Source organism: Oncorhynchus mykiss, chromosome 6, assembly GCF_057628025.1.
Source record: "Oncorhynchus mykiss isolate SJ-2025 chromosome 6, ASM5762802v1, whole genome shotgun sequence".
Classification (NCBI taxonomy): domain Eukaryota; kingdom Metazoa; phylum Chordata; class Actinopteri; order Salmoniformes; family Salmonidae; genus Oncorhynchus; species Oncorhynchus mykiss.
Window position 1 is genome coordinate 70317169 of NC_143027.1, and position 15332 is coordinate 70332500.

The 15332-nt window shown below is 47.9% G+C and overlaps 1 protein-coding gene across 1 annotated transcript in view; it reads right to left on the reverse strand.

Moving 5' to 3' along the window:
* The window catches only part of gse1b (Gse1 coiled-coil protein b), a 473097-nt gene extending 461185 nt beyond the window's left edge, over nucleotides 1–11912 (reverse strand). The window contains exon 1 of the mRNA XM_036980868.2: nucleotides 8794–11912. Within this exon, the coding sequence (XP_036836763.2) occupies nucleotides 8794–11409 (2616 nt within the window). The 5' untranslated portion in view covers nucleotides 11410–11912. The remainder of the gene's footprint in view (nucleotides 1–8793) is intronic.
* Nucleotides 11913–15332: the final 3420 nt, after the last annotated feature.

Genomic DNA, 15332 nt, shown 5'->3' on the forward strand with positions numbered 1-15332 from the left:
CTGTGGAAAGAACTGAAAACTGCTGTTCACAAATGCTCTCCATCCAACCTCACTGAGCTCGAGCTGTTTTGCAAGGAGGAATGGGAAAAAATGTCAGTCTCTCGATGTGCAAAACTGATAGAGACATACCCCAAGCGACTTACAGCTGTAATCGCAGCAAAAGGTGGCGCTACAAAGTATTAACTTAAGGGGGCTGAATCATTTTGCACGCCCAATTTTTCAGTTTTTGATTTGTTAAAAAAGTTTGAAATATCCAATAAATGTCGTTCCACTTCATGATTGTGTCCCACTTGTTGTTGATTCTTCACAAAAAATACAGTTTTATATCTTTATGTTTGAAGCCTGAAATGTGGCAAAAGGTCACAAAGTTCAAGGGGGCTGAATACTTTCGCAAGGCACTGTACCAACACACTTACACAAACATAACCTTAGAGTTCCATTCTCTCCACAGAGACAGCCCTCCCCTGTGGTCCCCTGGATAATGTAGTATTTCCTGCAGTGACCCTTTATGATGTATTAATGAGAAATGGGATTCCATTCTGCTCTGTTCTCTTTGGCTGGACTACAGATCCCACTAACTCCCCTCCTCTCATCTCCCATCTCTGAGACATAAAGTCCTGTCTCACTGCTCCTCTTCGCTGTTTGTCTTTGACTGCCTATTATCTAGTATTTTCCATCCCTCCCTTTGTCCTTCCCCTCTGCTCCACTGCTTTCAATGCTCTTGCAGTGTACAGGTATCATAAGTCAATACTAGACGTTCATCCACGTCTGAGGATGTCAGGAGATGATGTGGAAACGGACCAGTAGGGGCAACAGTGAGCGCTGTTACCTTCAAGTAGGTAAACATCTGCCTCTGGTGCAAAAGGTTGAATGTTCGAATCCAGAGAAAGTTGTTTTTGAGATTTTTGTTTTAGGCCTATCCCAAACCTTAACCCTTACCTTAACCACACAGAGTTAGTGCCTAAACTTAACCTTAAACACTTAGAAACTTGACATTTCTAACACCTTCCAAATTTGACATTTGAGAAACATGGAGACTGTGATAGGTTATTGGTATAGGTACCACCTCTACCTTTCTATTTCTGATTACCCCCCCCCCCCACACACACACACACACCCTACCTTCCTGTCAACTCCCCCACCCCAGACTCCCCCTCTCCCTCCCTCCCTCCCTCCCCCTCTCCTCTCAGTAATAAATCTTTGCAGGCGACAGTGTCACGATGCCAGAATGTTTTTCCTGTGACAGCAAATACCTCCTTCACAGGATATGGGCCGTGCAGTGAGAACATACTCTTTCCAAACACACACACACACAGAACACACACACACACACACATTCAAATGTATACATCACGGCCACATTTACACACATATAATAACTGAACCCTACATTAATTTCTGAACAGAAACACAGACAGACAGTGGCACACTGATTGAGCTCAGACGCAGAAACCTGTCTCCACTTTTCCTACGGGTCAATGATAATCAGCCACCCAGAACAGAGCCTCAGCAGACCACCATAGAAAGATACACACACACACACACACACACAGGTGTGTGGGTGATCCCTTGTCATCTCTAGGTTGGCTCCACTGAGTGTAGTAGGACATTGATCATCGTGTCCTTGACTTTAGAAGCAAAAACAACACAACCATACCAGTGACATACTGAGAGTGTTTTCGTTTCCTTAGTCGTCTCTATCATACTTATACTAACAAAGTATTATTTTATCGCCACAAGTCAAATAGGCTATTTTAATTTCATTCAAATTTGTTCATCAAAATGGTGTGAAGTTAGGATGGGATTGGCCCCTTGACCTGAAGCCTGGTTGGTTGGATGTGTATGACTCCAATTAGACATTCTGGTGGTGGTCTAGTGGTGGTTTAGTGGTGGTCTAGTGGTGGTATAGTGGTGGTTTAGTGGTGGTCTAGTGGTGGTTTAGTGATGGTCTAGTGGTGGTCCATTGGTTTTATAGTGGTGGTTTAGTGGTGATCTAGTGGTGGTCTAGTGGTGGTCTAGTGGTGGTCTAGTGGTGGTATAGTGGTGGTTTAGTGGTGGTCTAGTGGTGGTTTAGTGATGGTCTAGTGGTGGTCCATTGGTTTTATAGTGGTGGTTTAGTGGTGATCTAGTGGTGGTCTAGTGGTGGTCTAGTGGTGGTCTAGTGGTGGTTTAGTGGTGGTCTAGTGGTGGTCTAGTGGTGGTCTAGTGGTGGTTTAGTGGTGGTCTAGTGGTGGTCTAGTGGTGGTATAGTGGTGGTCTAGTGGTGGTCCATTGGTTTTATAGTGGTGGTCTAGTGGTGGTTTAGTGGTGGTCTAGTGGTGGTTTAGTGGTGGTATAGTGGTGGTCTAGTGGTGGTTTAGTGGTGGTCTAGTGGTGGTTTAGTGGTGGTCTAGTGGTGGTCTATTGGTGGTATAGTGGTGGTCTAGTGGTGGTTTAGTGGTGGTCTAGTGGTGGTTTAGTAGTGGTCTAGTGGTGGTCTAGTGGTGGTCTATTGGTGGTCTATTGGTGGTCTAGTGGTGATCTAGTGGTGGTTTAGTGGTGGTCTAGTGGTGGTTTAGTAGTGGTCTAGTGGTGGTCTAGTGGTGGTATAGTGGTGGTCTAATGGTGGTTTAGTGGTGGTCTAGTGGTGGTTTAGTGGTGGTCTAGTGGTGGTCTATTGGTGGTATAGTGGTGGTCTAGTGGTGGTTTAGTGGTGGTCTAGTGGTGGTCTAGTGGTGGTTTAGTGGTGGTCTAGTGATGGTCTAGTGGTGGTCTAGTGGTGGTCTAGTGGTGGTCTAGTGGTGGTCTATTGGTGGTATAGTGGTGGTCTAGTGGTGGTTTAGTGGTGGTCTAGTGGTGGTCTAGTGGTGGTCTAGTGGTGGTCTAGTGGTGGTTTAGTGGTGGTCTAGTGGTGGTCTAGTGGTGGTTTAGTGGTGGTTTAGTAGTGGTCTAGTGGTGGTCTAGTGGTGGTTTAGTGGTGGTCTAGTGGTGGTCTAGTGGTGGTATAGTGGTGGTCTAGTGGTGGTTTAGTGGTGGTCTAGTGGTGTTTTAGTAGTGGTCTAGTGGTGGTCTAGTGGTGGTCCATTGGTGGTCTAGTGGTGGTCTAGTGGTGGTCTAGTGGTGGTTTAGTGGTGGTCTAGTGGTGGTCTAGTGGTGGTTTAGTGGTGGTCTAGTGGTGGTCTAGTGGTGGTTTAGTGGTGGTTTAGTAGTGGTCTAGTGGTGGTCTAGTGGTGGTGTAGTGGTGGTCTAGTGGTGGTCTAGTGGTGGTTTAGTAGTGGTCTAGTGGTGGTATAGTGGTGGTCTAGTGGTGGTCTAGTGGTGGTCTAGTGGTGGTTTAGTGGTGGTTTAGTAGTGGTCTAGTGGTGGTCTAGTGGTGGTGTAGTGGTGGTCTAGTGGTGGTCTAGTGGTGGTTTAGTAGTGGTCTAGTGGTGGTCTAGTGGTGGTCTATTGGTGGTCTAGTGGTGATCTAGTGGTGGTCTAGTGGTGGTTTAGTGGTGGTTTAGTAGTGGTCTAGTGGTGGTCTAGTGGTGGTGTAGTGGTGGTCTAGTGGTGGTCTAGTGGTGGTTTAGTAGTGGTCTAGTGGTGGTATAGTGGTGGTCTAGTGGTGGTTTAGTGGTGGTCTAGTGGTGGTTTAGTGATGGTCTAGTGATGGTCTACAGAGTCTGACAGGGAAGTCAGAGGTCACGTTCAACATGCATTTTACACTCAAGGAACATGTTAATCATCCATCCAGCTTGCGTGTGTGTGTGTCAAATGAAATTGTATTTGTCACATGAGCCGAATACAACAGGTGTAGACTTTACAGTGAAATGCTTACGAGCCCTTTCCCAACAATGCAGAGTTCAAAAGTAAGACAAATGGAGGTAACATGTACATGTAGGTAGGGGTAAAAGTGATTAGGCAATTAGGATAGATAATTAACAGAGTAACAGCAGCGTGTGTGTGTGTGTGTGTGTGTGTGTGTGTGTGTGTGTGTGTGTGTGTGTGTGTGTGTGTGTGTGTGTGTGTGTGTGTGTGTGTGTGTGTGTGTGTGTGTGTGTGTGTGTGTTGGAGTCTACTATATTAAAACGCAGACAGTAGCAGTAGCAGCTCTCATTTCGTGGGCTAATTTAGACCTTATTGAGATCTTAACGAGGAATCGGACAGGAAAACCTAATTTTAACAAGGTACAATAAATGACACACATGCACATATGCACGCAACACACACACCACAGTGCAGGTACTCATCAGTAGGTGAAGGCAGGTGCATAGGCAGAACCCAGCCCCTCCCTCTACTGTTTTACAACGTAACTTGATTATGCCATTCTTAGTGCAAATATCTAAACATGAAGAAGGCCTAGCTAAAAGACAAAGTCAACCCGTTCCTTTGTGGTTCCTTTTCTCATCCCTTCTCTACATATTCACCCTGTTTTTCTCCCACACTTTCTCCTCCCTCTGTTTTTTAGAGATAAAGGAGGAAGGAGGAGAGAGGGAAGGAGAGGGCAAGGGAGAGCACAGAGGAGAGGGAAGGAAAGAGGGAAGGGGTGAGAAGGAGAGGGGGTGGGGGTGGGGTCAGGGGAAGCAGATGGGTTCTCCTCTGGTGACATGAGAGCGATGACAGTTCTTCTCTGGGGCAGATAGCGTCTCACTGGAGGACACGGCACCTGTTTCTCCCAGGCCCCCACCGCCCCCTTTCAGCCCCTCTCACACCCCGGCTCTCTCACACACACTCAGCCCCTCTAAGCACTTCCTCAGCCATGAGGTCATTGCCTGGCCCAGGCCAAAAACAGCTCTGTCACCTGCACCCCCTCAGACTCCTCAAATCCCTCACATACCACGACACCATTACCCCCCACACCAAGTAAGTCTCATTACCCCCCCCCCCACACCAAGTAAGCCTCATTTACCCCCCCCCCACACCAAGTAAGCCTCATTACCCCCCCCACACCAAGTAAGCCTCATTACCCCCCCCCCACACCAAGTAAGCCTCATTACCCCTCCCCACACCAAGTAAGCATCATTACCCCTCCCCACACCAAGTAAGCCTCATTACCCCTCCCCACACCAAGTAAGCCTCATTACCCCCCACACCAAGTAAGCCGCATTACCCCCCCCCCCACACCAAGTAAACCTCATTATCCCCCACACCAAGTAAGCCTCATTACCCCCCACACCAAGTAAGCCTCATTACCCCCCACACCAAGTAAGCCTCATTACCCCCCCACACCAGGTAACCCTCATTACCCCCCACACCAAGTACGCCTCATTACCCCCCACACCAAGTAAGCCTCATTATCCCCCACACCAAGTAAGCCTCATTACCCCCCCACACCAAGTAAGCCTCATTGCCCCCCACACCAAGTAAGCCTCATTATCCCCCACACCAAGTAAACCTCATTACCCCCCACACCAAGTAAGCCTCATTACCCCCCACACCAAGTAAGCCTCATTACCCCCCACACCAAGTAAGCCTCATTATCCCCCATACCAAGTAAGCCTCATTACCCCCCCACACCAAGTAAGCCTGCTCCGGGATTCTGATCTAGCTTTGTCTCTGAGGGTGTGATCTGATATATAGTTACATACCTGATGATCACAGAAAAACAGAGTGGACTAGACAGAGAAAGAGAGAGGTGGAAACTGAGCTGCACTTCCTAATCTCATGACAAATGTATGACCATATTAAAGACACATTTTTCCCTCAGACTACACAGCGCCAAAGAATTTGAAAACAAACCCAATTTTGATAAACTTCCATATCTACTGGGTGAAATACCACAGTGTGCCATCACAGCAGTAAGATTTGTGACATGTTGCCACAAGAAAAGGGAAACCAGTGAAGAACAAACACCATTGTAAATACATTAAATACATATTTATGTTTATTTTCTTCCCCTTTTGGACTTGAACTATTTGCACATCGCTACAACACTGTATATTGCCATAATATGACATGTGAAATGTCTTTATTCTTTTGGAACTTTTGTGAGTGTAATGTTTACTGTTCATTGTTATTGTTTATTTCACTTTTGTTTGATATTTACTTCACTTACTTTGCAATGTTAACGTGTTTTCCATGCCAATAAAGCCCTTAAATTGAGAGAGAGAGAAAGAGTACAGGACAGCTGAACGACCTCCACGGGTGTTCTTACAACAATAAAATGAATCACACGCAGAGAATGATCATCTTTGATTATGAGGTTGAGCATCTCTCTGTTTCACACTGTAAATGTTGCTCTGTTGAGTAGCATCAATCTAAACATGCATTCTTGCAGCATGATAAAAGGTATTGTGTGATTCCTTCATCAACTCTAGTCCCAACAGTGTACCTTAATGAAGACCTTGTTCCTCTTCTTTTCCTCCTCTCTCCCTCCTCTCTCCATCCACTCTACCTCCTCTCTCCCTCCTCTCTCCCTCCACTCTACCTCCACTCTACCTCCTCTCTCCCTCCTCTCTCCCTCCTCTCTTCTCTCCTCTCTTCCTTCTCCCACCATCCTTTCTTCCTCCACTCTACCTCCACTCTCCCTCCTCTCTCCCTCCTCTCTTCTCTCCTCTCTTCCTTCTCCCACCATCCTGTCTTCCTCCTCTCTCCCTTCTCTCTCCCTTCTCTCTTCCTCCTCTCTTCCTTCTCTCTCCTCTCTCCTTCCTCTCTACCTCCCCTCTCTCTCTGCTCTCCCTCCTCTCTCTCCTTTCTCTCTCTCTCCCTCCTCTCTTCCTCTACTCTTCCACAGCTCTCCATCTGCAGTCCCACTTTAATCACACACTTCAACTAACAGCTAACACATCTAACTCCAATAATCAACTAATCATGACCTTCATTTTAGAATGCAATTAGTTTCATCGGTTGTGTTTGCTAGGGATGGGGGAAAAGTGTGACACCCCAGAGGACTGGAGTTGATTCCTTCATCAACTCTAGTCCCAACAGTGTACCTTAATGAAGACCTTGTTCCTCTTCTTTTCCTCCTCTCTCCCTCCTCTCTCCATCCACTCTACCTCCTCTCTCCCTCCTCTCTCCCTCCACTCTTCTCTCCTCTCTTCCTTCTCCCACCATCCTTTCTTCCTCCACTCTACCTCCACTCTCCCTCCTCTCTCCCTCCTCTCTTCTCTCCTCTCTTCCTTCTCCCACCATCCTGTCTTCCTCCTCTCTCCCTTCTCTCTCCCTTCTCTCTTCCTCCTCTCTTCCTTCTCTCTCCTCTCTCCTTCCTCTCTACCTCCCCTCTCGCTCTGCTCTCCCTCCTCTCTCTCCTTTCTCTCTCTCTCCCTCCTCTCTTCCTCTACTCTTCCACAGCTCTCCATCTGCAGTCCCACTTTAATCACACACTTCAACTAACAGCTAACACATCTAACTCCAATAATCAACTAATCATGACCTTCATTTTAGAATGCAATTAGTTTCATCGGTTGTGTTTGCTAGGGATGGGGGAAAAGTGTGACACCCCAGAGGACTGGAGTTGCCCATCCCTGCTCTAGAGGTTACTTCAGTAGGTGGTTTTCACAGTGCTATATGACCTGACGAAGATCCAACTCGGATCAAAAACATTGTATTTTTTGTGCGTCTGATTAAATCACCATGGGAGCCTACCAGAGTTGCAGACATAGCTTTCTCTTTGATACATTCATCTCGGTAGCAGTTGTGTAATTAGTAGCAACAGCAACTGCTGCTGTGGCCTCCGTGGAACAAGGTCTATCGCTACAAGTTCATCTACAAGACCTATTCTCCTTTTTCCATTCATTTATTCATGAGAGAGAGTAGAGGTCTGGTTCTGTGAAGACCTCCATCTGGACCACATAGACTGTACTTCCAGGAACAGCAACAGCAGCACTGAATCAGCCACTGCATGATTACACACACACACACACACACACACACACACACACACACACACACACACACACTACAGTAAGACTGACACATGACTGGATGAGTCTCTGCTCTATATTTCCACTGGATAGAGCAGGATTTATAAAACAGACATGATCATTACACCACACTGTCTAATAGAGAGTTCACAGCTGTTCCTGACACAGAGGAAACTGTTATTATCATTAGTGGATATCAGCCGTCTCTAGTTGATCTGATAAAGGATACAATCTGTAGTAGCCTCGCACACACACACACACACACACACACACACAAACACAGCACTAACGTATGGAATCCTGTATACAGCAAAACAATGTACAAAAACAAGCAGACTTGGCCAGAAACACAAACATGTAAACACACAAGAAGAAAACGAGGCCAGTGGTGGCCTTGAAATCCCCCCGGTCTTTCTGTGTTGTTTACTGTTAGAGTTCTGATCCAAATGTTTGTTTGTCTAACGACGGGCGCCGATGCTGTACGGATCCCCTGCTAACACTGCTCACTCCCCTGCCAGTCAGAGAGCTAAAGGAACACACACACATGTGTGCGCATACACACACACACACACACAACCATAACACTCGAGAACACACCAACTCTCACTTCTCCCTGTTTCAGAGCAGCTTTCCCATAATCGGGGAGAATAGCAATAACAGCCGTGAACACTGGTCCATAATAAACCCCACCTACACACACAGACAGGCACGGGCACACTTAATTATTATACGACTGAAATCATCCACAAACATCAAGTTAGGTTACACAAACCAATAGCTAACAGACATGAACAAGCACACAATCTACTGAAAAGGATGCATACTGCACCACTAAAATATACAACACACCCACAATAGTCAACTTTGAGCATCAAACATCTGCACACTTCCTGGAAACCCCTGTGGCTCAGCCGAGAAGCATGGTGCTGCGGACCGCATACAAACTGCTCCTGTGGAGCTACTTGTGTCTTACCTTGTGTCTGGGGCGTGATGTAGGGGGAGGTGACTCTGTCTCTGTCCTCCCGTCTCCCTGTCCCTCCCCGTCCCTGTCTCTCTCCTGCTGCATGCTCTGTCCCGCCAGCACCATGGACTTACATTCAACACACGAGCCAATCACCAGCTTCCTCCCATCATCCACCAGGAGGGTGCGGCGCCCGCGTGGGGCGTACAGGAACACAGGCAGCCTGGCCACTGTGACCGCACACAGCCCCCCCTGACGCCTCTGCTCCTGTCTGCAGAAGAAGCACACAAAGGCCTCGCAGCTGTACTGTCTGGCCCAGGGAGAGCTGGCCGGCTGGGGGGTGGAGGAGGCTGGGCCTGGGGCTGTAGAGCTGGGGGTGGCAGAACCCTGGCTCTCATGTTGAGCCCACTGGGCATGCAGGTCGTGATAGCAGAGGGCACAGGCTGACACCAGGCCGGTGGCATCGGCAGGTTTGGCGCGGGGAGCGGGGGGGTGGATGGTGAGGAAGGGAAAGAAGGGCTCTCTCTCTCCACAGCGCCCGGGAGGGTTGACATGGAGTTGGAACTCCCCCCCGACCCCTAGCTCTGCCCCACACAGGTAACACACTGATACAGACGCACCATGGCCAGAGGAAGAGGAGGACACCCGCTTTTGGGAATGGGCCAGTCCGGCTCCCACCGTGGCCAGCGCTGCGTGGTACCTCCCCAGGAAGGAGGTGACAGAGGTGATGAGGTCCTCACTGAGGCTGAGGCGGTACGCCCCCCAGATCTCCTCCAGGATGGCGTAGCATGGAGGACAGCAGTGCACCCGGCCGTTCCTCACTCCCTGGGCACTAGGCGGGCACGGCAGCAGGTTGATGAAGGGGAAATACATGGCACCGCGGGCTTTGCCCACGCCGGCCCGTGCATGTGCCACCCTCACATCCCGCCCGCACTCCTGGCCACAGAGGAAACAGGCCTCACAGGAAGCCTGAGACTTAGGTAGGCGGTCCGGGGGCTCTGAGGGGTGCCTTTCCTGGGGAGTGAGGTAGGGAGGGTGGCCCGAGGCTGGTGCAGGGGTGGAGGAGCCCTGGTTGAGGGGGACCACGTAGAGGCGCTGGAGAACGGGCACGTCGGCCAGCTGGAAGCCCTGCCACTGCTGCATGAGGGAGGTGTGGCAGCTGGCACAGACCAGGGTGGTGCCCCCCGGGGTGAGGGGCATGGCGCCAGGGGGAGGGCTGTGTAACCACAGGAAGGGGAAGAAGGGCTCGCTGGCTGCCCTCTCCTGCTTCTGCACAGACACACGGAACCTCCCGCCCTGCCACATCCCGCTGCCACAGATGTAACACACACACTCCTCGGGACTGGTACTCCTGTTGGCACCCCCACTGGCACCACTCTGGGGCATGGCAATGACCCTCCCGGCAGCGTCCCTGGGTGGTCTCAGCAGGGCCAATACCCTCTCTCTGCTGCTGCCAGCTGCTTCAAACACCTCGCGGTCGTCGTCACTGGTTATATTGATCTCATGGTCGTTGTCAGAGTTGTCAGAGGCTGTAAACCTACCCGGAACACTTTCTCTAGGTGCTGCTGCGTCGCGCCTAGAGGTGACAGTGGTGCCAATGGGTGATAGCCCGTCGGCAGCGTCAGCGAGATCCTCTCCTTTCTGGTGGAATATGAGGGAGGGATGCCTGGTTAAGCTACAGCTGCTGTCAGCAGCGCGTTGGAGAGGGCGCGGGTCAGCGTGTCTGACATTCCCCTCCGCTAGCCACTGCCTGTTGCGCATAATGATCCCGTTGTCCTGCACAGGTGTGTTGACGTGAGAGCTGTCATAGTATCTCTGGGACACAATCTCTTGGGACAGAGATAATGATGATTGAGAGACATGATTCATAATTTTAGCACCGCGCCTGGACGGCATGGCACTATCCGATTTCGGCGAGTCCTGTGCCTGGTAGACACCAACCGGATAGCGGATAGCCCGTTGAGAGTCAGGGCTGTTTTTAACACTGATAACACTGTTGTTGTTCTTCCTGCTACCGTCTCTGGGAGTTTTGCTGCTGTTGGCAGATGTTTTGTACTTCTCCTTGCTCACACCGGCGCGGTCTACTAAATCCAGTTCTTGGTCTGACATGTTCTCGTTTTCCGAGAAAGAGGAGAAATCTGACTCGTTCCCGTCGTAATTCTGGCTGCTGACACTGATTCTCCTCTCCAGGTCATAGGAGATGTTCCACTCCTGTGGTATCCGCCGAGAGTCGCACTGGTACGGCCTCTTCAGCCAGTACATACGCTTCTCTATTGGTGTCCTAGTTCGCTCGAACGAGTTCCACTGCTCCCCCAGAAAACAGTGGCACACGGCGCACACCGTAGCGTGTCCATCCGGGCTGACTTCACATGCCCCTGGCGCTGGCTCTTGGTTTTGTAAAAACGGGAAAAACGGACCATTCTCTTTCGGATATTTCACTTGTAATCTCAATTCTTTTCCGGGCGAAACGCCGCTTCCACAAATAAAACAGTGAACCAATCCTATCCCATTCCGATCAGCCCTGGAAGTGTTGCCATGCGATGGGCTCTCGTCCCCGGGCATTATTGCAGCCATGAATCGGTGTTTCCGAGATATCGGTATTAAATCCTTGTCACGGGGGTCATTCATAGTTCTAAAAACACCCCAGACTACATGACATAATACCAAAAGCGCAATTCATTCTAACAAACTCACACCTTTACAAAAGTAGGCTATGCAACAAGACAGCGTATCGCGTTCAGCCTACTCACGGTGAATAGATAGCCGATAGCCCATTGAAACTGCAGCACTGCAGAACAGGCAGCGAACCGTAGACTAAATTCCTGGCTTTCAAGTATTCCGTTAGAGATAATCTATTCAAACCGTCCATGAAACATTGAGCAGAAACGCAGTGTCTCCAGTCCGCAGTATAGGACAGCGAACCCGATGGTAATGTGAGAAGAAAACTCTTGTTAGAATCACGGGTCACCTCTCCTACGAACTTTCCTGCGCTCTGAAAACTTTGGCTGTTAACTCGCTCACACTGTACACAGCGCCATCTCCAATTCACTGGATCACTTTTCAGATACCCTCGCCGCTGCTCCCCCATATTCAAACTTTCTCAGCAGAACTAACTGATAAAAGAGGGTCTCATTATTTTTTATCCAAATTACGTATCTTTTGAAGAAAAAGTTCAACGTAATCATATCTTATCAAGCAATACTGTGTAGGCCTATTGATGTTCAATTCCAGTGTGATTAGAATAGCCCTAGCTTATAATTAGAGTAGGTATTGGTTTTAAACTGCTATACCCGTGATAACATTTTCACACGTAATGCATAGACGCCATTATTGATATATGGACATATTTTACGCACATTGAAATTACACACGCCAGAAACCAGGCTACATATTGCATTGCACGACTTCCCATGTAATAGCTGCCATGTAAATATACACTTTATGCTAAATGTTACAAACTATTCATTTAATTACAATAGGTTGTATCGCCATAATAAACAGCCAGAAGAATTTATAAGAGAAAGAAAAGACTTGTAAGGCAGCAGGATCCTGAGGTGAACAATGTGTGCCATTGTTCAAGCATTTGTGGGAGCTGTGCAAGATGCATGACACATTGAAACAGAATCTGTATCTGTTCTTAAAACAGAATCATTATAATAACCACAGGCAGTCAAAATCTTGAAAACATTTATCTGAAATATGTTTGCTTCTTCCAATTCTCCCCAATGTTTCTTTCATTGCAGGAATAAGTGGTGCAGCTCAAACAGAATGGCTCTTGTATTTTGTCTATGGCTGTTAGCTGTATTGTACAGTTCCCACTTGTCCTGGATCCTCAGGGGACGGCTGTGGGGTGCAGCCCCACTAGCCACACCTGTTTTGGGGATTAAGTTCAGCCTAGCCCCCCTCTACACTGTATGGATGGAAGACCTTGACAGGGACCACACAGTCTGGTGTCAGACAAGCCCCTTCAGATCTCAGCAAGCAATGTGCAGGACTAATTCACATTCACAGAGATGAAAACAATCATCATGAACACACACACATGGATGAAGAGAACATGTTGTATGTGGAGCAGTTCAGTAAGTTGGAACGCAGCCAACGGATGCCACACTGCAACAAAAGGCTAAAAGGACTTTGAGACATGAAAGTACATGCGCACGCACACACACACACACACACGCACACACACACACACGCACGCACACACACGCACACACACGCACACACGCACGCACACACACGCACGCACGCACACACACAAACACACACAGAGAGCTCTTTCTCTCACACGCACACGCACACACACACGCACACACACACACACACACACACACAGAGCTCTTTCTCTCACACACACACACACGCACGCACGCACGCACTCACACACACACACACACAAACACACAAACACACACACAGAGCTCTTTCTCTCTCTCACACACACACACACACACACACACACACACACACACACACACACACACACACACACACACACACACACACCCCTTCGGGCTCCCCAGTGCAAACCAGTTAACTCAAACTCACACCAGTGTAGCATAATAACAATAACACACATAAACAGTAACGACAGTCAATCCAGCTGTGTGTCTGTAACTAGCCTACATTGTGCCAGCTCTGCTCCTGTAAGCAGTCACAGTCCTATCATCCCCTCATCTCTTTAAGAGCCACCCTGAGGCTGCTTCCCTTCTCCATTAATCTTGATGACACCACGGTGCTTCTCTCTTTGTCTGCCTCCCTGTTCTGCTCCAGCTTCTCCAACATGGCAACACATCCAGCTCTTACTCTGACACACCAGATATTCTCTCTTTGTCTGCCTCCCTGTTCTGCTCCAGCTTCTCCAACATGGCAACACATCCAGCTCTTACTCTGACACACCAGATATTCTCTCTTTGTCTGCCTCCCTGTTCTGCTCCAGCTTCTCCAACATGGCAACACATCCAGCTCTTACTCTGACACACCAGATCGTCTCTCTTTCTGACTTCCTGTTCTGTTAAATCTTCTCCAACCTGGCAACCCAACCAGATATTAATAATCACACCACAGTGCATCTCTCTGAGTGACTGGCTGTCTCCCAGTCATTTGGAAGACATCTCCCCTCCAAACTGGCAACCAACTGGTCGGAATGACACCCCAGCTCCTCTGTGACAGCCTCCCTGTCCCACAGACATGACTCCCTGTTCCGCTCACTTCCCTCCAACATGGCAAAATAGTTGTGTCAGTGAACAGAGGCTCTGTGGTTTTGGAAGTCGTTTGCTTCCCTGTTGAAGGAAAAGTGTGTGTGTTTGTGTGTGTACACAGTAATGACTGTCAATCAATTATGCACATTGAAATTACACACGCCACAAATTAACCACAAGGAAAAGTGTACGTGTGTTTTCCCTACCACAGACCCTAAGAAGACAGGTGGGAATATTTAGAACAGGAGGAGTCCGTTCTAACTCAACATTCTCTCATGGAGCTGTGACATGATTCGTTAACTGTGAGTGTTCATCTCCCTCTCTGCTCTCTGCTGGGAAGCTCCCAGAGAGACACTGCAGAATGACGTCATCATCTTTTAATCATCATCTTTTAATATACATTCACATACGTTATTAATTAATTTGTTGTTTCATTCTTTTATTCATTCACTCACTCTATCCAACAGGGTTGGGGGTCAATTCCATCTTAATTCCAGTCAATTCAGGAAGCACACTAAAATTAAAATTATCTTCAATGCTTTTCAATGAGGGTTAGTTCACTTTCTGAATTGACTGGAATTGAAATGGAATTGAACCCAACCCTGCTATCCAGTACCACTCAATCTTATTTATACATGCATTCATTCATTTGTTCATTCATTCAAATATTCAATTTGTTTTTCACTAACTCATTCATTCGCTTCTTGTCATTCCCTCAAAAACTAGCAGGTTGATATTTATTGTCATTAATCTTGCCCTGGAGGCAGAACTAAGTGATTTCTGCTAGATGGGCCAGCTGGAAAGTCAAAATTGGCTATATTGTAAAAATTTATGAAAACAAAAATTTACTTTTTGGTCCTAATTTAAGGTTAGGGTTAGGCATTAAAGTTAGCAATGTGGTTAAGGTTAGGGTTAAGGTTAGGTTTAAAATCAGATTTTATGACTTTGTGGCTGTGTAATCTAGTGACCACTCCTCAAAGATGCGTCCAGGGCAGGATTCATGACAATACAGAGCCTTCAGAAAGTATTCATACCCCTTGACTTATTCCACAATACATGAACATTTACATAAGTATTCACACCCCTATGTCAATACATGTTAGAATCACCTTTGCCAGTGATTACAGCTGTGAGTCTTTCTGGGTAAGTCTCTAAGAGCTTTTGCACAATATCTTCACTTTATTCTTACAGCCATTTTCAAGTCTTGCCATAGATTTTCAAGCTGATTTAAGTCAAAACGCTAACCAGGCCACTCAGGAACACCTCTTGTGTATCTTTAGCCTTATTATTGTCCTGCTGAAAGGTGAATTCACCTCCCAGTGTCTCATGGAGAGCAGACTGAACCAAGTT